This window comes from Vipera berus (assembly GCF_964194415.1).
Source record: "Vipera berus genome assembly, chromosome: 1".
Classification (NCBI taxonomy): Eukaryota; Metazoa; Chordata; class Lepidosauria; order Squamata; family Viperidae; genus Vipera; species Vipera berus.
Genome location: NC_138202.1, coordinates 324,393,101 through 324,406,842, shown reverse-complemented (window position 1 = coordinate 324,406,842; position 13,742 = coordinate 324,393,101). Strand labels below are relative to the sequence as shown.

General features: G+C 36.5%; 1 protein-coding gene across 23 annotated transcripts in view; it reads left to right on the top strand.

Annotated features, from left to right (window-relative positions):
• NRXN1 (neurexin 1) overlaps positions 1-5,311 on the top strand; it is a gene marked incomplete at its 5' end in the record, with an annotated part of 953,418 nt that extends 948,107 nt beyond the window's left edge. For all 23 annotated transcript variants that reach the window (XM_081315130.1, XM_081315141.1, XM_081315140.1 and 20 more), the window contains one exon: positions 4,698-5,311. In XM_081315130.1, the coding sequence (XP_081171256.1) occupies positions 4,698-5,002 (305 nt within the window). In that variant the 3' untranslated portion in view covers positions 5,003-5,311. The remainder of the gene's footprint in view (positions 1-4,697) is intronic.
• Positions 5,312-13,742: the final 8,431 nt, after the last annotated feature.

Below are 13,742 nucleotides of genomic sequence, written 5' to 3'. Positions count from 1 at the left end.
CTATCTAGTATCGTAATCTTGCCCCAACTCCATTTAAAGATTTCAGTAACAAGGCAAAATCTTCGGAGGATATATATTGTAGATGTGTAATGCGAAGAAGTCCTGGAGTATAAATGTCCCAGTGAAATGAAGTTTAGATAAGGTGATCCATCTCAGAGAGCTTTTGGGTTTTCAACTGCTCCCAGATTGAAAGCCTACCAGAGAGTATACTAATAAGCAATTCAACTCATACCCACCCCCATGTAAAAGTTGATGAGTAAATAGGCAGAGAAAATGTATGTAATCTTGTGAATAATTTTCTAATCCCCCTATTTCCATTTGATACATGCAAAGGCATGAGTATGAACCAAGAGAAGGTCTTAAACTGTATTTTTGTTAATAAAAGCTTTTGCTAATCTCAATTTTCAAACACTCCAGGAATCTGCAATTCCATTTTCTTTTCACAGTATTAATGAACAATGGACATTGGCAATAGTCCTTTTTTCTTTCTTTCTCCTGAAAGAACTGCCAAGAATTATAATAAGCCTGTGATATGTAGTGGATAAGTCTAAACAAGTGTGACTGTTCTGCACAAGTTATTTCATGGCTGCAGAAATGCAAACAGGAATACAAAAATTAATCCCACCCAACAGGGTATGTAATATAATTTAGAAGGATGCATAACAGTGGTGAGTGGAGAGAAAAAACTGAATGAAACCAAGTACAGCATACTCATCTCACTGATCATATGCAAAAGAGCCCATAGTAGTCAGAATGCCTAACATTTTCATTCCACTCTCAGGAATTATATTGTGTGACTTTCCACTCACCCTCAGCAGGTGTTTCTTTCTATCACAGTCACAAGAGATTCTTTCCAATCTATTCATTTTATGGTCTTAAATCTATAGCACTGGACTAATTACCAGTTTTTCATCTGCCATTGCTTGGACAATAAAGTAAGGTACTGATATTATGTTGGTTTCTTTTCAACATTCAATAATGCAGTCATAATTTTTTTTCAGAGTAATAAAGATACAGTATGTTGGCAGACACTGTTCAGTATTCATTGAATTGCTGTCAGGAACTGGGTTAGCAACAATCCTTTTAAGGAATACAAAGTTTTGATGGCCTGAAAATATCTTTATAATATAAAGAAAAAAATATTATCAAAACAGCCCTCCCTCAAAGGAACTCAGGAAACTATGAGAATTATTTTGCAAATATCTCCTATTCTAATGAAAAGCTGTAACAGTTAAATTGATAACCATACCCCTAGTAGTCTGCTGTTTTTAAACAAATATTCTGTGAGTATCCTATGAGCAAATTTAAGCAAAGTTTGATTCATACTTGCTTTTCAGTTTAATAGCTGCAACAAGGTTCATATCACAATGCTTTTGTTGAACTTAAAAATCCAGGTACATATATAAAAGGACAATACTTGTGGGTTATATAATAAAAGTGTAGCATTGGAATAGCTCTAAAATCATAGAACAGCTTCTCAGGAATGTTGTAAAACTGATGTAAAAAAACATTTACAGTTTATTTCAGAGACATGAAGAAAAACTCCAAGTGGCATAACTGACACTAAAAACACTAGCTCCTTTTGTAGTACAATGTATCTTATTATTTATGACAAGTATATTTTCCCATCTTTTCAGTAAAAACCTATACTCAAGTAGGGGCATCTGTAGTTGCTCTGCCCCTTTTGAAATGGCATGCATTGTCATGATATATGTATAGAAAAGGGAGGGGTTTTATCACCATGGTGCAGTGTTCTTTTCACACACTGACTGGTTTGACCATAACCAGTCACACACACCCCATCTGGACATGGCTATTCCCAAGATTGCTTACAAAAACTCTTCACTTCTCTTTAAAATTTTGATTCTGTAGAACATTATGGGAATATCTTCCTCAAGAATATCAGAATAGAGTGATACCAAACCGCAGGATACATACATCTATGCCTTGAAATCAGGAGATTCCAGTTATCCTTTTAAGCATTTGGCCAGAAATACAATCAGAGGCTTGAACAGTTCTCTCTTTAAAATTTAGAAGTTTAGGAATTTTAAAATGTTTTATATTCCTTCCGAGAGTAATGTTTGTAGACCTAACTAACTTTTCTTACTTCTGAAAAATGTCCAGTCCATTGTTATAGTTATGTAGTATTTCTGGCGCATACTTTATATTTATTTATTTATTTTATTTATTTATTTATTACATTTTTATACCGCCCTTCTCCCGAAGGACTCAGGGCGGTGTACAGGGCAATAAATACAAACAGAATATAAAAGTTAAAAACGAATTAAATAAGTGCCCCAAATTAAAACAATAAAACAGTAATTAAAATATATTAAAACCCCAACCCCATTAGATATGTTGATGTGAAAAACAACCAATATTGATAATATTGGGAAAAGGTGGGGTTTTTTTTAATTAAGGCAATGAAGAAAACAAAACTGTGTCTTCATTGCAGTTTCCACCTCATTTCCACAGCCAATATTAGAAGCTGTTACGCTGACAATGCCAGGAACAGCTTCAAGTTAATTAAGTGGTTCTGTCTTCTTGAAACAGATGGAGTGAGATGATTGTGAAATGTTGTTTAAAGTGAAACAATGCCAGCAATTTCAGATTATTTTTAAGAAAAAATTATTATTTTTTCAGTATTATACCTTTGTACCTGGTATTCAGTGAAACATTTTACTGTAAAATAAGTTTGAAAGTTGTTTTTTTATTGCCAATTAATCGAAATCTAATTGACAGCATTTGCTTAAAATGCCTACATTCAAAGATGATATATAGCCTGTCAGGTAGTATCATCTCTTTTCATCATGTTCCATTCTTCCTTGAACAGAAAGTAATTTCCAGAATCACATTCAGCACAATAAATCTCCTAATTTCATTTTCTATAGCTGTTCCTATAGAGTTATCCTTTCACAGTGAATTATAAAACAATTGTTGACATATCCAGCTCAGATGAATTTCCACATAATGCTGGGCATAGAATGAAGAATTAAATTAAAAGAAAGATGTTGTAGTTTCTAACCAGCCTAGTTTATCCTAACCTTAGAAATGGAAGCTTAGCTGTCTAGAAAATCCTAGAAGAGAAAACCTGAGAAAAATCTATGTAGACTTAAGATAGATAATCACCTAAGCATGTTGTTGGAAAACTTACTAAGCTGAAATGGATGTTATACTGCTTCAGCCAAAGCTTTTTTTAATAATTATCTTGACTCCTTGTTGGGGATCCACAAAAAGGCATCTCCAAAAAAGCAACACCTGGAGGGTCCTGTCACTTGTCACTATCCTACTAGGGATTGGAAGAAGTTTTAAACAAGACTCGTGGATGTCTTCTGGAGAGGGCAGGGGGCAGGCCAAAACACAGGTGCAGTGCAAAGTGCATATCATAGCCAAAGGTTTATTAGACTGGAAAGAAATACCTTTAATACCCATGTTCATTAAGTATCTAAAGCAAAGAAGAACAGAGAACAAGAGAGTTTTCTGAGACTTAGAATAGGGGCTTTCCTTCATGCTGAATATTTGAGAGGATGCAAGAAGGGAGTAGAAAGAGGAGAAACAGATAGTGACGGTGGTAGCAAAGTAGATGCAGTTGTCTACTGCTGCTGCTGCTTTCCTCAGAGCAGAAACTAATAATTGGGAGTTTCCTCATGCAGTTCACCTTCTAAATTCTAAAATTGCCTCCTTTGGGCCCCTATTTATCAGGCTTACTTGTTTATTTCTTAGCACTGGTCCCTCTTCTTCCTCCCCCATACGCACTGCTGTGATTTTCTTTTCTTCTCTTATACTTTTCTTCTTTGACTGAACCCCTTTGCTTCACCTGAAATGCTTTGGTTGGGTCTGCCCTTTCTTTCTAGGGTTTCCTGTCTCTTTTCCTCCCTAAAATGTGTAGTTAACACTCTTCTTTATCATCTTTTCACCTTTTCCAGTCCATTTTTACCCTTTTCTTATTTTCATATGTTTTTTTTAAAAAAAGAATATATGTATGTGTGTGTATGTATGTATATTCAAAATTCCTGTTCAGTTTCTCTTTCTAATACAATTACACTGTTCATCCACCCACCCTCAAGGATACTAACAAAGACTATCAATACAACAACACATTAAACCGTAACAAAAAGGTGGACTGCTCTTCATAACATGTTGAAAAGGAATATGAGAAATATATCAAAAACTTACATTTTGTTTCCTATACCAGTTTATTCATGGGTTTAATCTGCCCAGATATACCTAGAACCCTTGTTGCCTAAGTGGATGCTGTGGTAGAATATTTATTCCTCATGTGTAATTTTTCCATCAGTAATAAATGCTTTACATATATAAGCATTGATATGTTGTTGGTTATTTTGCTGATTTCAAGATAAATGTCAGCAGATCATATGTAATAGAATTGCAGAATCTAATATTTTCTCTCTCCTAGCATAATGAAATTGTGCACAAGAAAGACTTTTCTAAACAGATTAGGTTTTAGATTGTCAGATCAGCATAATGTAAAGTTGATTCTCTTTACCAGATAGTTCCTTGGAGAATGGTTGGGTATGAAGCAGAGAGAAACTGATTTGCCTAACATTCCTGGATTGATTCCAGAATCCTAAAGTGAAACCAGCTTTCCAAAGCAATAGTGTTACAGTTAGATAATGGCTAGGTGATTTTCTACTTTGCATTACATAAATATTTTTTTTTTCATCATCTGCTTACAGCAAGTCCCACCAAACCAGGACGGGGAGGATACCCAAGTTCTGAAGAGGTGGTTCGGGAATCCAGCAGCACGACTGGCATGGTGGTTGGGATCGTAGCAGCAGCTGCTCTGTGCATTCTCATCCTCCTCTACGCTATGTACAAGTACAGGAACCGAGATGAAGGCTCCTATCATGTTGATGAGAGTCGAAACTACATCAGTAACTCAGCACAGTCCAATGGGGCTGTGATTAAGGAAAAGCAACCCAACAGCTCTAAAAGCTCCAGCAAAAATAAGAAAAACAAGGATAAGGAGTACTATGTCTGATCCCAACAACTGGAAAGAACAATTGTATAGAAATAGTCTTCATTTTATCTGAGACATAAAACAAAACTTATTTACTTTACTTTTTATGAAGCACATACAAAATTTAAAAAATGGGGAAAGGAATATGGGGAATGCAATTAGAAAGGAAAGACTTTTTAACAAAACAAGGAATGACAAAATGAAATAAGCATTTCATACTCTGGTTTCCCTGAAACGGGAGTCAGTAAACCCCCCTTACATTCACAGTGTTTTCATTTACTCTGCCATCTTTCTGTTGCTGGAATGTTTCTGAAGAAGATGTTGGTACTACTGCACACTCATAAGGCAAAGAGTATTACTCCAAAACATCAACCAGCACAACACAAATTGTGACAAACTGAAACAAACAAAAGATGAAATAATGCACACACCCACAATAAAGAAGCTACCTATCAGTCTGGATTTAGCCAAAGTGCTAGCACTTTTCTGAGGAGTAAGTCAATCTGATTACCTGACAAGACTTCACCATTCAACACAAGCCCTCAAGAAGCAGAGGTTGAAACTGAGCTTGCCATCTGGTGCAACGAAAAAATGATTGGAGCTTGGATTTGAAGTGAAGTGCTGGCTTTTCTGAATAAACCACATTTAAAAACAGAAGAAGAAAACATTTTTGAAAAAAGCCCCTTTCTGGTTGTGAGGAAAAAAAATATAGCGGCCTTATTTTCAAAAATAACAATAAACAAAGAAACAAAATACATGAAATATAAGGCTTATTTTCACACACCGTTACCAACAAATCCTAAACTGAGGGCATAGATACGATCATTGGAATTTAAAAAATCATGCACGCTTAGTATGTTATTACCTATGTTTATATTAAAAACACATCTATATGTGCTTTCTGGACTGTGATAAGTGATGTTTTCTAGCCTGTTGTATAGAAAATGCAAACTATATCTGCTCTTCAACCATTTTTGGTAAACTCAATGTTCTAAGTGTTGCTAGGTATAGAATGTTTTATGACATCTGGAGCAACCAACATTTCTGTTTACTTTTACAGCCATGAGAAACTGCCACACTTTTTATTCCCTTCTTGTCTTCCTCCCTCCCTCCCTCCCTCTCTCCCTTCTTCCCTCCCTTCCTGGGTTTGTTTTTAATTTACAGTGTAGTAAATATACTAAACAGGATGTGTATGAATGTATATAAGAGTCAGCTAATTTTCTTCTTAACTTGTACAGCCTCTCTTCTTTTGCAGTTCAGTTTTAGTAGTTTGTATGAAAGAAGTGGACTTTAGAAAGCAAATATATATAGATATAAACTTCATAATTTTCTTCACCAATTGTCTATCCTCTCCTATGATACATTAGCAAGATCAATCACAATTATGTGATTTCAGCTCCTTTCTCTTCCTACCCATTAAACCCAACAACTGATGATTTAAGTTACCTTTACACTCTAGTTCAACTTTCTGGCTACTTGTCCAGGAATTGAGAAAAAGGTTGAATTCCATGATACCTTTCATCTGAACCTTTATTATCATTTGCTTTTTATTTATAGCACATCATTAGAGAGTTGGTTGGTAAAGAAATTCAGAAATCTGCCCTTTAAAGTACTCTAGCTCCTCTCACTAAAGCCACCCCAGGTTAGGAAAAATACTAATTTTCTCGACATAAACTGTACAAAACAAGAACAAAAGTTGCACCTTTTGTCAAATGAGGAATGATTCTCCTTTTAACTTTTTTTTTTTAGTTTCCCAGCTCTTACCCTGAGCTTGAATAGAATTTCTTCTTCTAAGGTAATGAGTACAGTGGTTTGGTAAAAAAACATTCTCTAAGATTCTCTGCAAAGATATACTTCCAAACATTACAGACATTCTGGTTTATATACATGCTTATGTTACAAATTTGCAAGTTTGTTTTTTTAACAACAACAAAGTGACTGCTGCGGTAGGTTCCCAATGATATGTTATTCTTTAGCATCTTACTTAGAGAGATACAAATACATGGAAAGATAGTTCTGTAGAAAATCTGCCTTATCCTAGAACGACTCCTGGGAGGAGTAGAATTGTTCACACTTTACAGATAGGAAAAAAAGGAATTTAAAATTAGCTTTAATCAACAAGGCACTGTATTTTCTTCTATGCTGTTTGCTGCTGTTAAGGCAAAAGACTGGGAACTGGTGTTCAACAGAGCAATACTTTAGAAATACAGAAGAACACTGCTAAATGATTTGTGTAATATGCTTTGTATAAAGGGCTTGTGAGAGAAGAAAGGATCATGCATGTGACTATCTGAAGGCTATTTTGCACTCAAGATAATTTGAAATTGTTTGGCCAATTGTCCTTGTCCTTTTGCTAAGGGGAGGGCAGGAATAGGTTCATCCTGCATTATAACCATGACAGAAACCTGGCAAGCCATCAGTGAAGAATGGATATTCATAATCAGGAGAGAGAGTTTAAGCTTTGTTATTCACCTATGGCAAGGTTCATACGTGACTTCATATACTCACTTTGTTACCCAACTTTTTCCCCAAGCAATTAACATACTTACTTTAAGGGGTAAGTGATGAGAGATTGCTAGTTCTAGCAAAGATATTTCAAGTTGGTTTTTGAGGAGTTACTCCTGTTCTTCCTTGTTGATTTTGTGATTTAATAATGAGCAAAAAGTGTTTGCATTTATCAAATGTTTGCAGTAGCGATATTAAAACACTGTTCTTTTTTTTCAAAATTGCATAACAAATTCATTAATATCACATCTATAATAATCTAATTTGTTTGACTAACACTGCAATCCTATGCATAATTAAGGGGGAAGGGATCAGTCCCATTTAAGTCATTGGGACTATTTCTGGATAAACATGCCTAGGATTCTGCTGGGATGAGATGGCTATGGGTTTTTTTTATTATTATTATTACTGTATTGTGTTGTCTTTTTTTTTAACAAAACACTAAAAGAATATGTGAAATTATTCATTCCCAAAATATTAAAAAAAAAGTCAGAAGCCCTTAACCTTATAGTGCTTTCTGTGATAGATATTTACAATTTTTTTTAATTGTTGCAAGGCCAATTTATCCATTATTGGAAATGCTAAGCAAGTGGAATTTACCGTTTTGTTAATAAAATGTTTCTTAATACAATTGGTGGCTCATTATTTTTCAGCTCTTTGCACTGTAAGTCTGTTATATTTTACTCATCATTCCAGAGAGTGAGGTCAAAAAAGTTGAGGCTGTGGCCAGAACTGTGTGATCAAGACATCACCTCTTTTTATGTGTGCCATTGGATGTAATTGGATGGATCAAACACATGAAAAAGGAGCAGGGCTTCAATTGCCCAATCACAGAAACCACAGTATACCCTCTATGGGTATACTCCCTGAAATTTGTGTAGTCCCCAAATCAGTTTCAATTCTCCCACATTTTCCTCTTAATTATTATGTATGAAGCAGACCCACACAAGCTCATTCATATTAAAAGAGCAGGTGCCCACAATTGAAAATTAAGGGAGACCATATTAGACATATCTTAGTTTATTCTTAATAGAGGGTTTTGATCTGATTCACACATTGCTATGTTCACAGTTTACAAAATGAAATACAATTTATTGAGTTTGCTGAATAACACTAAGTAATAAATTACAGTTTAAAAAATACTGTGGCTGGAGCCATAGAATGCACTGAAGCATAATCAAACAAGCAACTTTATTGAGGTGTTTGAACTTAATTTTTGTATTTATTTATTTATTTATTTATTTATTTTATTAAATTTTTATACCGCCCTTCTCCCGAAGGACTCAGGGCGGTGAACAGGGCATATAATAAAAATACAAAAATACAAAAGTTAAAATAGAATTAAATTAATGCCCAAGATAAAACAATAAAATATACAAATATTTAAAACCCTAAATTAACTCCCCATCAGGCCAGGCCAGCTTGTTCGAATAGGTGGGTCTTTAACCCGCGCCGGAAGGAGCGGAGATCCGGTGCCATCCGGAGCTCAACCGGCAGTTGATTCCACAGAGCCGGGGCGCCCACAGAGAAGGCCCTCCCCCTGGGGGCCACCAGCCGGCATTCTCTGACCGGAGGCACCCTGAGGAGGCCCTCTCTGTGGGAACGCACAGGGCGGAGGGGAGTTGACACCGGCAGCAGGTGGTCCCCGAGGTATTCCGGACCCATGCCATGTAAGGACTTAAAAACCATCACTAAGACCTTGAACCTCACCCGGAAGACAACTGGTAACCAATGCAGCTCGCGGAGCAAAGGTGTAACATGGGAGTACCGGGAAACTCCCAAGACAACTCTCGCGGCCGCATTCTGTACCAGTTGGAGCCTCCGAGTGGTATTAGGAGTGATTAATCATAGTCTGTGCTCAGAGTGATGGGCTGATTACATAGACTGGAATTAATGTGGATCAAGATGCAGACAGAAAAGAAAATGTTCTTCAAAACTGCCCTCAGGAAAAAAGAAAAAGCTGATCTCTCTTATCTCATAAAATAAAATAAAATAAAACTAATAATGACTAATTTCAATTATAGGAACAGAAAAGTCTTATTACAACAAATGGAAATTTGGATGGTAAAACTATAATTGTGTCTACAGATAATTCAGACTTTTACTGATGGTCATCTTTAAGCACAAGCCATCTCTAGCCTTAGATCCCTGCATCAGGCAAGGAAATGAACTAAACAGTTGGTACAGTGGTTAGAATGCAGTATTGCAGGCTAACTCTGCCTACAGCCAGAAGTTCTACCCTGACAGGGCTCGAGGTTGACTCAGTATTCCATCCTTCTGAGGTTGGTAAAATGAGACCCCAGATGGTGACATTGTACACTGCTCAGAGAGTTCTGTAAAGCACTATGGAACAGGGGCTACCACAAAGAAGAGGGAGTCAAGCTATTCTCCAAAGCACCTGAAAGCAGGACAAGAAGCAACGGATGGAAACTAGTCAAGGAAAGAAACAACCTAGAACTAAGGAGAAACTTCCTGACAGTTAGAACAATTAACCAGTGGAACAACCTGCCTCCAGAGGTGGTGAATGCTCCAACACTGGAGGTTTTTAAGAAGAGACTGGACAGCCATTTGCCTAAAATGGTATAAGGTTTCCTGCCTGAGCAGGGGGTTGGACTAGATGACCTCCAAGGTCCCTTCCAACTTATTATTATTATTATTATTATTATTATTATTATTATTATTATTATTATTATTATTATTATTATTATTATTATTATTATTATTATTATTTTATAAGTCTAAGTGCTATTGCTAAGTGCTAAACATCTTTAATCCCTTCTAAATTCTATGATTCTATAAAGACGAAGTGACTCTTATGTTTGCAATAGTTGAGGACAGTACTGTAACTATAGAACTTATCATTAACTCCTAATTTATTCCTTTTTTGTCATGCAATTCCAATGTTAGAGCTGCTCATTGTACATAAATCCTAGCTATGTACCAGGAAAAACTCTGAAATCTGGGCTGAAACATCCCTAGTAAAACCATTATGCAGATTTGTATTAAATGTGATTTATGAAGGATAGAACTGTTTATGCTACAATCTGCCAAATCAGGCACAATTCACAGTCAAGTACAGAGACTGGCAGTTCTTTAGAAATATGAGAAAGATACTGAACTCTAAATGACTGTCATGTATGACTCATCTTGGTGCCAATACAAAATTTCCAAACGAGTTTTTTTCAATCAAAGGAGACATACTGGAAATGAATGTGATTTGTTCCTGTGTTTACAAGCAGTTATAGGTCATTCCTAACTACCAATACAGTAAAGGTAAAGGTCCCCCCACACATGCGTGCTAGTCATTTCCAACTCTAGGGGCCAGTGCTCATCTCCGTTTCAAAGCCGAAGAGCCAGCATTTGTCCGAGGACATCTCCGTGGTCATGTGGCCAGCATGACTAGACGGCAAAGGCGCACGGAACACTGTTACCTTCCCACCGTACTGGTCCCTATTTTTCTACTTGCATTTTTACGTGCTTTCGAACTGCTAGGTTGGCAGAAGCTGGGACGAGTAACAGGCGCTCACTCTGTTATGCGGCACTCGGGATTTGACCTGCCAAACTGCCAAACTTCTGATCGACAAGCTCAGAGTTTAGACTTAAAATGGATATGATTTGGAAACAAATGTCAAACTTTCTTCTTTGCTATTTTGATCAGAAATGTTTATTCTCAGAAATGAGAAAGTTAGACCTCTGATTTTTAGAATGTGTTAGAAGAAAATTTAAGTTCACCATACAAAAATTACAGTACATACAATCTACAGGTAGTCCTTGACTTGCAACAGTTCATGAAGTGACTGTTTTAAGTTACAACAGCACTGGAAAAAGTGACTTATGATCATTTTCACACGTATGACCATTGCAGCATCCTGATGGTCATCAAAATTCAGATACTTGGCAACTGACTCATATTACAATTGTTGCAATGCCCTGGGGTCATATGATCACCTTTTGTTGGACAAGCAAAGTCAATGGGGAAGCCAGATTGACTTAACAACCCTGTTACTAACTTAACAACTGCAGTGATTAACTTAACAACTGTGGCAAGAAAGGCCATAAAATGGGGCAAAATTCACTTAACAACTGTCTCAATAACAGAAATGTTGAGCTCAATTGTCATAAATTGAGGACTACCTACAGTATATTCAATTGAAAAACCTATTTATAAGGACATTCTTGTCCATTTTCCTTGCACTCTCGTGAAGGTGGAACAGTATATATCTCTATATTGTAACTGTTTTCCCTTACTCTCACATGAACCATCAGTGAAATGCATTGGCTAAATAAGCTGGCACAATTCTAAAATATGTCAATAGAATATAGTTCTAGATAATAAAATATAATTGCACTATTCTGATTTTATCTGCCCTCACCTGGATTTCTGTCTAATTGTGGAAACTAGAAATTATCAATTAATTTGAACATTTTGGTCCCAGTGATCCTCAATTATTTTCATAAACTTTTTAGATGAAAGAATGCTCATTAGATCAAAATTCAAAAGGATCTTAACAAACGTCAGCATTGGGTTCTATCCAAGAAGATGCAGTTCAGTGGTGAAAAAAGTAAGGTCCTGAACTTAGGAAGGAAAAACCAAATGTATAGGCAGTGCTTTTTTTGTAAAAAAGAAAGAAAGAAAGAAAGAAAGAAAGAAAGAAAGAAAGAAAGAAAGAAAGAAAGAAAGAAAGAAAGAAAGAAAGAAAGAAAGAAAGAAAGAAAGAAAGAAAGAAAGGTGCTGGAACTCACACACATCATACAATCTGCCTTGCCTACCCTACAAGGTTCTATCCAAAAAAGGTGCCAGAACTCCGTTCTTTCGGGGCGTTCTATGACAAAAAAAGCCCTGCGTATAGGTATAGAATAGGCAGTGCCTGGTTCAACAGTAGTGTCTTGTGAGAGAGATCTTGGTGTCCTGGTGGATCACCACTTAATTGTGAGTCAGCAGTATGCTTCAGCTGCCAAAAAAGCCAACACAGTCCTAGACTGCATCAACAGACAAATAGCATCAAGATTATGGAAAGTGATAGTACTGCTCTATACTGCACTATTGATATTGGTTCAGTTCTGGTCACCATGATACAAAAAAAGTGCTGATGCCCTAGAAAGAGTTCAAAGAACAGCAGCAAAGATGATAAGGGATCCACATTGTTTAGAAGAGAAGTCTCGGGGAACACATGATGGTAGTCTTCCAATGACCGAAGTTTCAACACAGGAAAGAGGATGTTGATTTATTTTCCATTCATTTGCTGAAATATTTGTAACCACATCCCATTCTTCTCAATAAAGTGTGCTACACAGAGCTCTGTAAGAATTTTGTTTGTAAAAGAATCATGTTTGGTTTTAGGCAGCTGCCGAGGAGGCTGTGTCTACATAGGCACAGATTCCATTAAGACAGGACTAAGCTTTCAAAAGTTTCCTTACTTGAAACAAGCACCTTGAAAATCACAGGTCACTTTAGATGTTGTAATACTCCTATAACATGTTCTTACTGATGTAGTGCATTACATTAAGAGCCTTTCTTATTTCTTAGAACCTACTCATCAACATGAAGGCAGATATGCTTAAATGCATCTTATTGGTTCATATAGTCTAATTAATTATAAATAGAAAATGTTCATGCATATCGTTAATATAGATAGGCACTATAATATGCTTTAGATGAGCATGGTGTTTTATAATATTCATTGACATTGATTCATTTGCTTTATGTTAGAGACTCAAAGAACACTCAGTTTTATGATCAGCTGACATGAAACTGGGGCATTATGAGTTCTAGTGCTGCCTTTGGGATGAAGCCAGCTGGGCGATTTTTACCCAGTTATACACATACTCTCTCAGCCCTAAGAAGAAGGCAGTGGCAAACCACTTCTTAAAACGTTGTTGCAGGAACCAACACAGGCAGTCACCCTGTGTAGTGTGTATATGGGAATGACCTTGGCAGACTGGTCCCAGAGATGCTGCCTAGGGAATGGACAGATAAGAGGCATCATAGTCTAAAGCTGGAGAGTGGGTGGGAGCAAAAGGTTCAGAGGAGACCCTCCTCAATTTCTCAGGGTATAAAGGAGATAGGGAGAATTGGACTGTCAGACTTGCAAAATTAGGTTAATATAGTCTTACAATAAAGTAGAATTAGCTCATCTGGTCGTGTTTCATGTCTGGTCTATCTGATAAGGATATCTTGCAAGTCTAAGATAGCAGTGTGGTGGACTATAACTAGTTTGTTAGCAGCAGATGCTCAGAGCAAGTGTATCTTATGGGC